The following is a 15,317-nucleotide window of genomic DNA, read 5'->3' on the forward strand; positions in this document are numbered from 1 at the left end:
CTAGCAGCTATCACTAATGATATTGTCATGAGGCAGGAAGCCTTTCCCTGCAGAAATTACTGCACTTGGAGTTACCGTTGATGTGGTGATGGGCGAGGATAAAAACCTGCTGTGCTATTAGCTCTAAACACAAACATGGGCAAGTAGACCCAGGAAACCTTCCACAATGTACAAGACGTGAACATCCATTTCCTCACTAAAACTGGGCCATAGGAATAAAAGACAAAGGCTACAGTGTGGCTTAAATGACCAAGTTGTCTCCTTGGTTATTAATACACTACTGTTATTTGTGGGAAATTGTCTCTTTATCTTCTGAGGCATTAATTCATGTACTCATACATGCATTTAGTTTAAGGCTTGGTGACTAAGCACAGCCCCACTCAAGCAGGCATGGATTCTCTGACAAAGTTATACCAGTAGCCTGTAGGAAATGGGAAAAGCAGGAAAGCTAAATTAGAAAACAAGTTACCCATCCTTTTCCCACTTGAGAAACAGTGAGGATGGCATTGTTATCCTTTTTTTTATGTGTCTGAATGTGTACATATTGAAGTTACATTTTCTGAAATGATTTTCCAGGGAAAATGGTAATTAATTGACTTCCTTCTACGTGGATGCAGAAAAAAATACCCAGACTAAAAGTCTCTCTCTCTCTCTCTCTCTCTCTCTCTCTCTCTCTCTCTCTCTCTCTCTCTGTGTGTGTGTGTGTGTGTGTGTGTATGTGTGTATGTGTGTGTGTGTATGAACAAACATGAGTATGGACCACCTGCGGCCAATAACAGCTAACTTCTAAACTCTTAAACTTATTTAAATATTGTGAGTCTCTTTTTTTTGTTTAATTCAAGCATGGACATCGTAGATGATGTTAATAACGTAGCGTCCAGTGCCACAGGTGGAACATACCAAGGTGTCTGGTGATTCTTAGACATTTGGGGTTTAGCACAGAGCCTTCCATGAGCTGCTATAAACCAAGGACCCTTGTCACAGAGGGTTCCCATCTGTATATGCACAAGCCATTTTTCAGTGCATAGAACTTCAACTGGTTCACCGACCCTCTGCAGCCTATCTGTGACCCATTAGGAACCCAGCTAGGGTCCCTCCCCCCCCACTACAACATGCTTATGTGTTTTTGTAGATGCCTTCCTTCTGAGGACCAGGCGGAAGGGCCACTAAAGTTATAAACTAAACTTTCCTGTATTCTTAATTATGTTTTGCTTTTGGGTTCTAAAACAGAGTGAAGGGTACTGGGGAGCAGGGAACACCTGTGGCCAGAGCTATGAATCAAGACCAAATGGTGGCATAAATGGTGTTTTTATTTTGACAACATAGAAATATTCTCGGCCATAACCTTTGGAGTGGTCTTAAGGAGGAAGATTGAATCCTGCAAACTGAAAGAATGTGTCATGATTTAGCTTAATATAATCCATTTTCATCCTTCTTGTGTTTGGATCTCTATCATCTGTCTGTGAAATGTGTACAGTGAGGCCGTGGGGAAGGTCTTCTGTCTAATTATTTGCTATGCTGTGTGGACGGTACCTCGGACAGTCAATAACAATCAATAGTAACTGTAGCCTGACTGAGAGACTGGAGTCAGAAGCTATAGGGTGCATAGGTCCATGGTACTTTGCATTAATTAATTTAGAAGCTTTGCTTATGAGAACAAATAGTCACTGCTTCTTTTCTCTCTCTCTCTTTTTTTTTTCGAGAGAGAGAAAAAGAGAGACGATGTAATCCCAGGTGTTTTCTCTCTGTTAATGAGAAAAATGTCTTTTTGCTTCAGATTGAATGAGCAGAGCGGGGGACGGGAGATTTGCATGGTTAAATGACTGTGGGCCTTTCCTTGTGGAAGTAATATTCCCCTGTTGTCAATTACTTCTATCCAGACATCTGGATGTTTACCCTAGAAGTGTGCAGATGTCAACTTGTTCTGTATCGTACTTGGAAATGTGGTGATAACTTGACTTTGATTTGAGTAAACATAAAATATCTAGCATTTAAAGTCAGAAGTTCACTGTAGGAAAGAGTTTAGACTGACGTTTATTAAAAACAAGGGTGCCTTAGAAAAGAAATTGGAACCATCCCTAAAGAAATAGACACTCAGATAAAGTAAACAAAGCTATAGTTACACTTTCTTAAGCCGATAGCACGGTTTGGTAATGCTATTTATCTACTCCTTGGACTTGCAGAAACTGGCGCTGAGGACATTGACATTCTTCCCAATGGTCTGGCATTCTTCAGCGTGGTGAGTACCATTTTCTTGTCCCATGTGTAGTCAGGAACAGACAGGACCATTAATTTAAACCCATAGGATAGAAGCAGGTTTTAAATTTCTCAACTCTCAAGTAACTTCTGAGAAAAAGACAGGTCAGTCTGGATAGGGAAATATCCTTAAGCTTTTCTGAGGGTAGAGGTGACAGTCTTAGCTGATTGATCAATTGTCTTTTGTCTCCCAGTTGCGTAGCACTGGAATGTTCCAGTTCAAACTGGTTTTGTCAACATGTTATTTTAGAAGATATCTGAGGCTTGGCTTAGTTGGTCTGGTGCTTCCTACGCAAGCATGAGGGCCTGAGTTACCATCCCATGAACCCAGGTCTAAAAGCAAAAACAAAAGGAACACAGCAGTGGATACTCGTAATCACAGCACTGGAGGGGTTCACAGGGCAGAGACCTCCATGTTCACTGAGAGAACCTTGCTCAAAAATAAAATAAAGTGGGGAGATCTGGAATGATGGCTCACCAGGTAAAGATTCTTGCTTCCAAGCCACATGAGGTGAGTTTAATGTCTAACCCACATAATAGAAAGAGAAAAACTTACTTCCTCAAATCGTCCTCTGATCTCCATCTGTGTGGTTATACACACACACACACACACACACACACACACACACACACACACACACAGAGAGAGAGAGAGAGAGAGAGAGAGAGAGAAAGAGGCATCACTGTAGATAGTAGATGCCACCACTATGCTATTTTCAATACAGCATATATCCGTCCCACTATATGTTCCATTTTAGGCACATTGAATTCTGTATTCATATGGGCTACTTATTTCCTATATGCCAAATTTCCCAAACCAAGGCTCCTAGTCCTCCCAAAATAGTTCATCATAAGGAAAAACTTTGCAAGTACATTTATTCCTATGCTCTAAGATGTGCTCTAAGAATTCCTATATGCTGATGAATAATTGGCCTTCTGAGTATCTCATAGAAAGTCTTTCAGACTCATTGTCTGTGTGGTTCTGACACAGAGTGTATATATGGAAGGCAATTGGGTGCTTCTGGCCACATTTTCCTGGCTTGGGCAGAAGTCAGAGCCTTTCTACCTTCCTTGTCCAGTTTCTTTTGAGGAAGAAGTATCTGACTCCACAGCCTGCTTGTAGTTATGTTTTCTTTCCCAGCAGCCATTTTTGTGAGGCTCAGGAAAGAGATGGAGAAACCTAGAGATATATTAGAAGAGACACACAACAGTAATAAAATAATTACTGGACTTATAAGAAAGGCCAAAGCACTGGATATGGTAGAGACTAAGCGTTGGAGCACTCTGCAAGTTCCCGATGGTTCTTATACAAAGGACTAGGAGTAGCTGAATGGACTACTGGTGCCAAAAGGAATGCTGTGGCCTTCAGAGGAGAATTAACACTTATATTTAACTCCCAAAACAGGTGGTTTTAAATTGCCTATGAAGAATGAATTAGGGCACACACAGTAGAACTCTAGGTTTATTGTGAAGCATGCATCACATAGGGAAAGAACTCAGGATTTCTGGTCAGAATTACTCATCACTAGAGATGATATGATCCTGAATAAAAAAGAAGAAAATGACATTGTGGGTTTTGGTGGCGATATTTGTTTGTTTTTGCAAGGACGTGCTCTTGGAAATTTAGAACTTAACTATTTCAAGACTTTTACTTCCAAAGGAATGGCTTTGACCAAGGAGTTAGACAGCCATCCGAAACACTGAAATCCCCAGACATTTAAGCTAATAGGCTTATGACTGATCCATGTCAACTTTTCATTTTCTGTTATCAGTCATTAGTTATTTGCCTTTTGCTGGTTTTCATTTCCTCCAGCATAGTCTCCTAACACTCCACAGCATATAAACCTATATACATAGTTCTTACATCTCGGGGAGTGGGTGGGGGGATGACTTGCTTTGATTTCTAACACCGGAACTCTCCTAAACCATCCTACTCCCAAAAAGTAGGTTTAAGAGGCATCACAAAGCTGATGCTTGATGACCAACAAGATGACACAAAGTAGACTAGAACAGAGAAAGGTGAATATATGTTGCGTTACTGGAGTGTCTCCTTAAAATGATCACAGTGGTGGGGTTTGGTATTTGTGTTTTGGTGCAATTAAAAATAAAACAGAAGTTTAAAGCAGAGAAATATGAAAATAATTGAAGGTGTTACTATAGTTATGAACAGTGATCCCCCTCTAGCTGACTGATGATGGAGTCACACTACTGTTGAGACCTAAGTCAAGAAAGGAGATTATTCACTGCTGACATAGAGCTGTCAGGAAGTACTGGCAGGGCTGTAGTTTACCCTGCGTCTTGGGCCAGCCAGCATGAAAGTAGGCAGTTGTAGATCGTTCTTACAAATTGAGAATTTTTCTGTCCATATTTGTGCATAAAATTCTTTGTGTTTTTATTTCATCCTTTAAATTCACACAAAATATAGTCAACTGAATATAGTTGTAGATTTGCATAAAGCTTTTTTATCGCCCTTAAGGTTTTTCTTAAGAAGAGAATGATTGTTCTGCATTTTATAGTTAGCAAGACAATCCAGATCATCTCTGCAAATACTACAGAAAGCTGTTGATATGACTCAATACTACACGTGCTTAAAAGTTCCAAGCAAACTAGAAATAAGAAGAATTCCAAGAAACCAACAGCAAACACTATTCTTTTTTTATTTTTATTTATTTTTATTTTTTTATTAACTTGAGTATTTCTTATTTACATTTCAAGTGTTATTCCCTTTCCCGGTTTCCGGGCAAACATCCCCCTAACCCCTCCCCTCCCCTTCTTTATGGGTGTTCCCCTCCCCATCCTTCCCCCATTGCCGCCCTCCCCCCAACAATCTCGTTCACTGGGGGTTCAGTCTTAGCAGGACCCAGGGCTTCCCCTTATACTGGTGATCTTACTAGGATATTCAATGCTACCTATGAGGTCAGAGTCCAGGGTCAGTCCATGTATAGTCTTTAGGTAGTGGCTTAGTCCCTTGAAGCTCTGGTTGGTTGGCATTGTTGTTCATATGGGGTCTCGAGTCCCTTCAAGCTCTTCCAGTTCTTTCTCTGATTCCTTCAACGGGGGTCCTGTTCTCAGTTCAGTGGTTTGCTGCTGGCATTCGCCTCTGTATTTGCTGTATTCTGGCTGTGTCTCTCAGGACAGATCTACATCTGGCTCCTGTCTGCCTGCCCTTCTTTGCTTCATCCATCTTGTCTATTTGGGTGGCTGTATATGAATGGGCCACATGTGGGGCAGGCTCTGAATGGGTGTTCCTTCTGTCTCTGTTTTAATCTTTGCCTCTCTATTCCCTGCCAAGGGTATTCTTGTTCCCCTTTTAAAGAAGGAGTGAAGCATTCACATTTTGATCATCCGTCTTGAGTTTCATGTGTTCTAGGCATCTAGGGTAATTCAAGCATTTGGGCTAATAGCCACTTATCATTGAGTGCATACCATGTATGTCTTTCTGTGATTGGGTTAGCTCACTCAGGATGATATTTTCCAGTTCCAACCATTTGCCTATGAATTTCATAAAGGCATTGTTTTTGATAGCTGAGTAATATTCCATTTTGTAGATGTACCACATTTTCTGTATCCATTCCTCTGTTGAAGGGCATCTGAGTTCTTTCCAGCTTCTGGCTATTATAAATAAGGCTGCGATGAACATAGTGGAGCATGTGTCTTTGTTAAATGTTGGGGCATCTTTTGGGTATATGCCCAAGAGAGGTATAGCTGGATCCTCAGGCAGTTCAATGTTCAATTTTCTGAGGAACCTCCAGACTGTTTTCCAGAATTGTTTTACCAGTCTGCAATCCCACCAACAATGGAGGAGTGTTCCTCTTTCTCCACATCCTCACCAGCATCTGCTGTCACCTGAGTTTTTTATCTTAGCCATTCTCAATGGTGTGAGGTGAAATCTCAGGGTTGTTTTGATTTGCATTTCCCTTATGACTAAAGATGTTGAACATTTCTTTAGGTGCTTCTCAGCCATTCGGCATTCCTCAGCTGTGGATTCTTTGTTTAGCTCTGAACCCCATTTTTTAATAGGGTTATTTGTCTCCCTGCGGTCTAACTTCTTGAGTTCTTTGTATATTTTGGATATAAGCCCTCTATCTGTTGTAGGATTGGTAAAGATCTTTTCGCAATCTGTTGGTTGCCATTTTGTCCTAACCACAGTGTACTTTGCCTTACAGAAGCTTTGCAGTTTTATGAGATCCCATTTGTCGATTCTTGATCTTAGAGCATAAGCCATTGGTGTTTTGTTCAGGAAATATTTTCCAGTGCCCATGTGTTCGAGATGCTTCCCTAGTTTTTCTTCTATTAGTTTGAGCAAACACCATTCTTAATGGCAAAATATGAGCTATGTTCCCTTTAATGTTTAAGAGGAGGGAAAGGCTCTGTACCCCCCCCCCAAAATGTTACCAACCCATTGGAGTTCCTAATAACCTAAAGCAATAAGAAAAGGCAATGTGAGGAAAAGTCAAAAGACAAGTGGTCATTATTTTCATATAATTTGGGCCTCATTATTTTCATATACTATTTTTTAAACAACCTAGAGAGTCAGCTAATAGACTGTTATTAATAGGAGAAGATTTGGGTTCAACATGAACATATAAAATATCACGGGCCGTACAAAAGACAAAGTGATTAACTGTGTTCCACTCAGAACTACTCTACTGGTGGTTAAAGAGTTATGCTAGAGGGGAGACACTGGTACCAGAACGGGTACCAGAATGATATGAAACATCAAAAGAACAAAATAATGTCCCCTGACAGACCAGTATGAAAGTAATGATCCAACATGGGGTTAAGGAGACGCTGTGGATAGATGAGAGAAAGGATGGGCTATTTGCCATATTCCAGGCCCTGAGACTTAGTGGGAAATAGAAAATGTCCCTCGCATGAGTTCCTACCAGTTTGGTCAATGTGTCTGATGGTGATAGAGAGACAGGGCAGTGGGGCATAATGATTCCAGTATGTGTGGCATCATGCCGTCATTCAGAGAGGGAGCTGAGATCTCTCTGGATAGGGACATTGCCCAGAATTCAGGTGGATGAGAGTGGAAGTCTTGTCTATCCACTGAGAAAAGGCTTTCAGACAGCAAGTATGATGCACAAGCCCCGTGGCTTGTGTAAACTAGCTGGACAGAAGATGGTGGTAGCCTCCTCTGCAGTGCTACCCACAGCATATTTGCTCATGTAGGCCTTAATATGTGTGCATGCCAATGGCACTGGGTGATAGAGAATGGTAAGCTAGGAAGAGGGGCTAGAATAAGTCAGGTACTGCTTGGAGGGGGCCTCACTGGGAAGGTGGCATCTGGAATAGATGTAAATAAATTGAGGGATGGAGCCCTGCTTCTTTGGAGGGAAGCATTTCTGCACAGGTGGGTCTAAGAGTAAACCCTGGCGTGTGACCATGTTTGCTCATGCTGGAGTGTCACGAAGCCTGAATGCCTAAGACATTGTGGGTTTGGCAGAAAGACATAGGGTGTGAAGAGATGGGTATGGGAGGTAGGGAGGGTGAGAAAAGCATATCACACAGGGCCTTCAGGCGACCCTAAGTCTTCCCTTGTAATCAGATCAAGTTGGGGAGCATTAACATTTTGGTTAAAGGTGTGTTATAATCCGTTACAGTCTGGGTGCAGAGGGAACATAGATATCAAAAAGTAAAGGCAGAAGCAACAGAGCCATTTTCCTCGACCTCAATGTCAATGAAGGTAGCCATGGAGGGTTGGAGTGATCTACCCATATCCATATAAGGGATATATATCCTTTCAGGATAACACCAACAGGTTTTGCTGACCAGATCTCAAGCCTTTCAGCCTCTCGCAGAGTTCAGGCATGAAATGGGAGAGTCTCTACTCTCTGGACCTCCTGCTGTACCTGGAATCTTCCAGATTACCATCCCTTTGGTAGCCCTTCAAGGGAATGAAGAGCTTCATCTGTCAGAGTTCTACAAAATTATCTGTTGTTCAATTTCCAGCTTCCAATCGTCTTTTCTTCTCTTGTTCTGTTTCCTTTGGTGTTCCTGGCTTTCTGTCCCACCTCTTTTCTTTGTATTGGTGGCTCCATGCCATGAACTTTAACTAAAGTTACTACTTATAATTCATGTAGAGTAGACACCTAATTGAGGAAGGTCCTTAAACCTTTGCGTTTAACTGCTTCCTCCCACTGTTTCCCAAGGGCCTCAAGTTTCCAGGACTTCACAGCTTTGCACCAGATAAGCCCGGAGGGATACTGATGATGGATCTCAAAAACGAGAAACCGAGAGCACTGGAGTTACGAGTCAGCTGGGGCTTTGATTTGGCTTCATTCAACCCACATGGCATTAGCACTTTTATAGATGATGGTAAGAGCTGATGAGCTGCCAAGATGAAAAAACGAACAGAGCTTCGTGGGTAGCTGTGGGAAATAGCCCCCCCACACACACATACACCCTGAAAGGAGACGATAACCTTATGAAACAAGCCTGTGTTCTTCCTACTAACAGTTTGTTCACGTGTCTCCGAAGCTGAATGTTGAAATATCTAACAGTTAACAACCAAAAGGATGCTTAAATTTCCAGACATTTTCATATTGCTGTGATCACTAGGTTAAAAAGGGCCATCTCCAAATGAGTCTGTGAATGTGTTTGACACGAATTCTTTATATAGAGTGTGGACCACTTCATCTTAAAGGTCAGGGGACCAGTGATCAGTACTAACCCCAGGTCAGTGGCAATGGGAAGGACTGGCAATAGGAATGAACTGTTAGGGCTTTGAAGACCTTGGACCTTCAACCTTCCCATGCCAATGCTACTGAAATGCCAGTGCCTACCTACTGGTCCTGTGTCTATGTCTTATAAAGTAGCTCTCTTCTTTTCATCCTTTAGATGATACAGTTTATCTCTTTGTTGTGAACCACCCAGAATTCAAGAATACAGTGGAAATTTTTAAATTTCAAGAAGAAGAAAATTCTCTGCTGCACCTGAAAACAATTAAACACGAGCTCCTTCCAAGGTACTTAACTTGCCTGGCTATCTCTGGCATTTCTATGTGCATATATGTAGGGGTGTGTGTGTGTGTGTGTGTGTGTGTGTGTGTGTGTGTGTGTGTGTGTGTGTGTGTAAGCATTTCCAAACTGCAAACCCAAAGTCTAGAATGCCCAGTAATTTGAGTAATTTTAAGTCATGATGCCACATGACATTTTCTTTCTTTTTAAATAAATAAAACATGGTGTGGCTCCTTGTGCAAGACAGGCACAATATCAAATGAGTCAGCATTCCAGCCTGGACAGGAGGGGATTCAAGAGACCCCACACCTTGCGGAAAAACTGTTAGCAGCGGAAGGAGGAAATGTATGTTTACTTCAGGGGTATAGCCTCTAATAGGCTGACTGTGATCAAGTGGATGGTTACACACTATGGAAGACTTGCAGTATTAATTTTGTAAGAATCAAGATCTATGTGATTTGTTAATGACTCTTATGCTTAGATTTGAGACTAATTTATAAGAGAGATTTCATTATATTTTTGCAAATATCAAAATATCAAAAAGACTTCTAGTCTCCCAAGGATTTTTGATAAAGAACACTTAACATCTCTCTCTGTCTCTCTGTCTCTCTGTCTCTGTCTCTGTCTCTCTCTGTCTCTGTCTCTCTCTCTCTCTCGTGTGTGTGTGTGTGTGTGTGTGTGTGTGTGTGTGTGTAATTTCCATGTAGATCAGAATGATGCCAATCTTCATAATGATTAGTGATCTGAGCAAACTTTCTTGAGAAATGATGAAACACCAGACTTCAGGACTTCAGGGTGACACTCCTCAGGCCCGGTTTGATGAACACTACCATTTTTTATGGCCGTCACCCCTCATCTCAGATAACTTAGCAGTCAAATACTGGCCTTCCCCGGAGGAGCAGCTTGTCTTTTGGGAGGCCTACATGCTTTATACAAAGCACACTCATGATAGCTGGGGGTCAATATCCCTGCAGAATTGAGCATCCAAGTTGGAAGGGGGACCAGTAGTAGAAAAACGACACGAATAGTGAGTAGATAACTACAGGAGACTCATGGGTTCCTCCCAGCGCAGCTTGCACTCCACTCCTGCTTTAAGCTTGAACTTGATAGATATTTTTTAATCTTTGCTTCCCTATCTAGGTGATAAGCGTGTACTGTCCAATCCTTCTTCCCCCAAACGCACTTCACAATAAGTAGGAGCATGAATGCCGGTCAGGCAGTGTCTAAATTGTGGAGCCTTTTCAGAAAAAGAAAAAAGAAAAAGGAAAATCCTCCCTTGTAGCTCTGAATTTTGCATTTGACAGAGAAGAAAGCAGCTCTTTCAGAAATTTTTGCATAAGATAATTGGAATTTCAATTTAATAACACACCTTTGCCTAACTGGTTGGGAACTGTAATTGTTTTTAGCATACCAGTCTCTCGCTTGAAGCGCTGGTCCCTGACCATTTCATCATCTGTCTCTCCACACGTGTTTATTGAATGCTTGTTCATTCCCGGCATGGCAGCTTTGTGAGGAAAGTAGAAATTGAACAGTCAACCTTCGTTTGACTAATGACTAAGCAACGGGCCTCAGGAAAGTCCTGCGGCAGAATAAACGAGGTAGGGCGATAAGTGACTGACAGCCTAATGACAATCAGCCCAGGCCAACAGCTCCCTCCTTTATAGGTAGCTGTTAAAGCGTGTGTCAGAAAATATTTTTAGCTGGGCATAATGGTACACACAGGTAACACCAGGACTTGGGTGGTAAAGGGGCCAGGAGAGCCAGCCTACCCAATAGGAGGCCATGAGTTGCCGTCGTCGTCGTCGTTATCGTCGTCATCATCATCACCATAACAATAACAGTAATAACAATAACAATAAAAGAAATGTTTTAAAATATATACTTTTATTTATTTATTTATTGAGACAAGGCCTCATTGTGGTTGATCTTGACCTGAAGTTCCTCTGTCCTCTAATTCACATGTTCTGGGATTACATGTGAGTCACTGCACCTGGCTAGATCTCTTCCTAACATAAGGGAGCCTCCCATGACTGCCAAAGACCCTGCCCTCTAGTTACCTGGTACTGTGTGTAACTGGTCTCTTACAGTTGCTGCCATAATGCATTGCCTCTGGTTCTGGATCATCCTGTAATTTTGATTATAGCTTCCCTTCTCTTGGGGCGGAGGAAGGGAAACTTCCCAAAATTTAAAATATGTGCTGTGCAAAGCTTGAGAACATACATCTAATCTTCCGTGTGGAGATTTTAAGGCTTGGGTTTCTTCTCCCATGGTATTTGTCTCTTGCAGTGTGAATGATGTCATAGCTGTTGGGCCCTCCCACTTCTACGCCACCAATGACCACTACTTCTCCGACCCTTTCTTGAAGTATTTGGAAACATACTTGAACCTACGTTGGGCAAATGTTGTTTACTACAGTCCAGAAGAAGTTAAGCTGGTGGCAGAAGGATTCGACTCAGCCAACGGGATCAACATTTCACCTGATAAAAAGTATACGGCTCTTCACGTGGTAGCTCCCCCTTTTAAATAAATCGTTCCAAAAGCCAAATCCCTTCGCTTCACTCTACCACTTTTAATTTTATGTCTAACAATATGGTTTTCATATTAAATAACACTATAGTAGAATGCTTTGATGTTTCAAATACAAGACAAAAAGGAAATATTCCAGGTTTTAAACTTCCTCCTTCCAAACAGAATTTAAAATTATGGACTAATGCCATTCTGTTGGCTATGTTATTCCATCATCAGGATGATTCTAAACTGGCTTAACGATTTCCCTGTGAATGGCTATGCAACTTGCTTATTTATTTTCTGTACCCAAACCATTTCATGCTTCTCACTCACCACCACAATACACCCAGTTACTATTTTAAAGTAAACATTCTCTAAGACATCTCTCAAGCATAATGGTTACACTTGAGGGTTTTGGACTTACACAGGAAAGATACCAGTGACTTCACTGCGAATCCCACTTATTTAAATACTTGTATAAAAGTTCTGTAGAATGAGGTCCTATGAGTAGACCTCATGTGCATTTTTTCATATTAGCCTGAATATATGTTGCCCAATTGTTTACCAAAAGTTCTCTCCTTACATTTTTTTTTAAGAGTTATTTATTTGACTTATATCAGTACACTGTAGCTGTCTTTAGACACCAGAAGAGGTCATCAGATCCCATTACAGATGGTTGTGAGCCACCATGTGGTTGCTGGGAATTGAACTCAGGACCTCTGGAAGAGCAGTCAGTGCTCTTAACCGCTGAGCCACCTCTCCAGCCCTCTCTCCTTACTTTTATGTGCACAATCACAACTTAGAAGAAAGGGTTTTTAATTCTTAAGGGTTTTGTTGTTTTGTTTTGTTTTTTCTGCCTTACTGCATTGAACAAGTTAAGTACCACAATGTAATGGGCTCTGAACTTGACATTCTTTGGTGTTCTTGTTTTGTGATGCAATCTGTTTTCACCCTTTTAGTATGGAAAACAAATATAGATCATTCAGACCATCTCCAATTGGCCCAGTCTGCCCTATCCAGTCAAATCTCTATTTTCTCCACTTCTAGCTGCTTTCAGCCTACCTCTGTCTTTGTACTCTGGCCGCTTGTGGTCCTTGTATGGCTGACTATGCCTTGCTCGACTCTGGCTGCAAGCGTCCACCACAGCGCCAGCTGGAAGGAACATACCCAGTCACTGTTGGACTCAGCCAGCCTTTGATATCAAGCCATTTCTTTATTCTGAGTATTAGAGTCCAGCTCCCTGTCAGACCAAGGGAAGAAAGGTCTGGACTTCCCGTCATGGGGTAGCTCCCCACTCTTGTTTCTGTTTCCACACTTACTTCCCATAAGACAGTTAGCTCTTCATATGGCTGATGCCCATCTGTAGCTCACACCCCTTTGCCCTGTCTCAGTGGATTTTGTGCAAGTGTTTCCCCTTCAACGGTCTGTCAGCACCCTGACATTTCTTCAGTCTCTAGAACGGAACTGTTTTTCACGGTGCTGTTGACTCAGGTGTACATGAGCTCAGACCATTGAACTGGTCAATGCATTGGAAATGTTTGCAGACCAAAGTTATGTCCCTTCCCTGTGTGCAGTTCACACAATCTGGTATTGTTGCCTAATCCAGAGAGACTGCTCAGTGACGATTGAGTTCCAATTCCACGAGTTAGCGCCACTCCCTGCCCCTCAAGTATAGACGTGCGACTCTGGATTAATACTTATCGTTAAGACTCTCTATGTATTAATATTTGATTATACTCTAGCACATATTAAGAAATAATAAAGTATTCCATAGCATATAATTCTACACATACATGAGAGAAATATTAAATTATATGGTGCAAAGTAAAAGCTTTTTCTTTAAAAAACAAACTCTTTTGATTATTTCAGTGGCAAATATTGTGAAATTTATATTCGATTGAATTTTTACAAACCCTTTGACAACTAATTTAATAACCCCATGATTGTTATAGTAACACTAAACTGATTTTGAAAGCTTATTATTATTAATTATTATTATTGTTGTTATTATTTGATAAAAGTTAACCTTTATCAAGCATTCCTGCAGGGCATCCCATTGAACTCCTAAGCAGGGTTCAGGATCTTCTCTTTTCTGCTGTATTAAGACGTCTTTGATGTCAGGAAGTACTAACTAGTGTCTTTTCTGAACAGGTATGTCTACGTTGCTGACATATTGGCTCACGAAATCCATGTTTTGGAAAAACAGCCTAATATGAATTTAACTCAACTAAAGGTAAATATTTAATTTTTCTGTGTAGATGTTAATTAAATGTTCTTTGCAGTCTTGTAGTGAAGCTCACTATAAAAATATCACCCTATAATCACAATAGGGGTCAGACAGGGCAGCCAGCCTATGTTCTTCAGTGTCATCCTTCCAACAAGACAAAGTTGGTAGCTGCCACTAGAATGGTCAATGACTGCAGCCTGCAGTCGATTGAGTGATATTGACAACAGATTTGGGACTGTTCCATGATTTATTGATTACATCTAATGATTCCAATAAGACTTTCACAGTTGAAAAGAAATAGGTGAATCTTCAAGCGAAGATTTATGAACATCCAGTTTTTTTCAGTAATAAATGAAGGTAGAAATTGAGTTGCCCACCATTATTGTGTTCTGCCAACAAACATATTTTAGGGTGATTAAGAATTTCCCATCTTGCTTTGATGGACCTCCTTAAGCTAACTAATCATTGTGCATCTTTTAAAGCAAAAGGGGTTTGTTATGATTATCATTGGAATACCATATGGATCACACCAAATTTTCTTACGTTCAGGGAAGATGAAAAATGGCTTGAAGCCAGTTCATTAAATTTATTTTAAACGATATTGATGTCAGAAGGGCAGATGCAGGGAGGTGTGTGTAATGGCCCCACATATACAAGAGCAGGAAAGGTTAGCTCTAAATTATTTAATCAGGTTGCTTGCGTCATTTAGACATTGACATTATTTCTTCTTAAGGTTCTGCAGTTGGGCACGCTGGTGGACAATTTATCTATTGATCCTTCTTCAGGCGACATCTGGGTCGGCTGTCACCCTAACGGCCAGAAGCTCTTCGTGTACGACCCGAACCATCCTCCCTCGTCAGAGGTTCTTATATTTTGAATTTTTCTACCTTAATTATTCAAGTCCTTTGAACTAATAATGGAATAAACTGTCACTAGGATGATTTGTTAGTTCTTTTAAACCAATAATACAATAAACCTGGGAGGTAGTTTTGTAATTGCTTTAAGCCAATAATTGGCAGAATGTTACATTGCTCAAATGCTTTGAGAAAAGTAATCTTTTGATGTATTAAATTATGGTGGAAACTAGTCAAAAGTAATTTTTATAAAGACACGGGTCCTGTTCATGTTCATGTGGTATTCTGGCAATCTTAAAAATATCTGGTTTATTGTCGGCTCAGCACATGACGTGAGCTTTGTGCATGTTGAAGTAGCATCAAAGTGGGCACAGTGGTGGGAGCCTATTTCTATTAAGGTTGAATTGCTGTAATCACACAAAATCCTGTGTTGGCATGGCATGACTAGGTGCTTTAAAAGGTTCTTTCTTTGAACGTTGGAGAAAGTGCTTTAATTTAAGTATTAAGGAG

General features: G+C 41.0%; 1 protein-coding gene across 1 annotated transcript in view; it reads left to right on the plus strand.

Annotated features, from left to right (window-relative positions):
• The window catches only part of Pon2 (paraoxonase 2), a 39,050-nt gene that overhangs the window by 22,810 nt on the left and 923 nt on the right, over window positions 1-15,317 (plus strand). Inside the window, exons 3-8 of the mRNA XM_032906967.1 lie at window positions 2,184-2,239; window positions 8,412-8,577; window positions 9,100-9,226; window positions 11,505-11,705; window positions 13,878-13,959; window positions 14,687-14,815. Coding sequence (XP_032762858.1) covers window positions 2,184-2,239; window positions 8,412-8,577; window positions 9,100-9,226; window positions 11,505-11,705; window positions 13,878-13,959; window positions 14,687-14,815 — 761 coding nt within the window. The remainder of the gene's footprint in view (window positions 1-2,183; window positions 2,240-8,411; window positions 8,578-9,099; window positions 9,227-11,504; window positions 11,706-13,877; window positions 13,960-14,686; window positions 14,816-15,317) is intronic.

Source organism: Rattus rattus, chromosome 6, assembly GCF_011064425.1.
Source record: "Rattus rattus isolate New Zealand chromosome 6, Rrattus_CSIRO_v1, whole genome shotgun sequence".
NCBI classification, from domain to species: domain Eukaryota; kingdom Metazoa; phylum Chordata; class Mammalia; order Rodentia; family Muridae; genus Rattus; species Rattus rattus.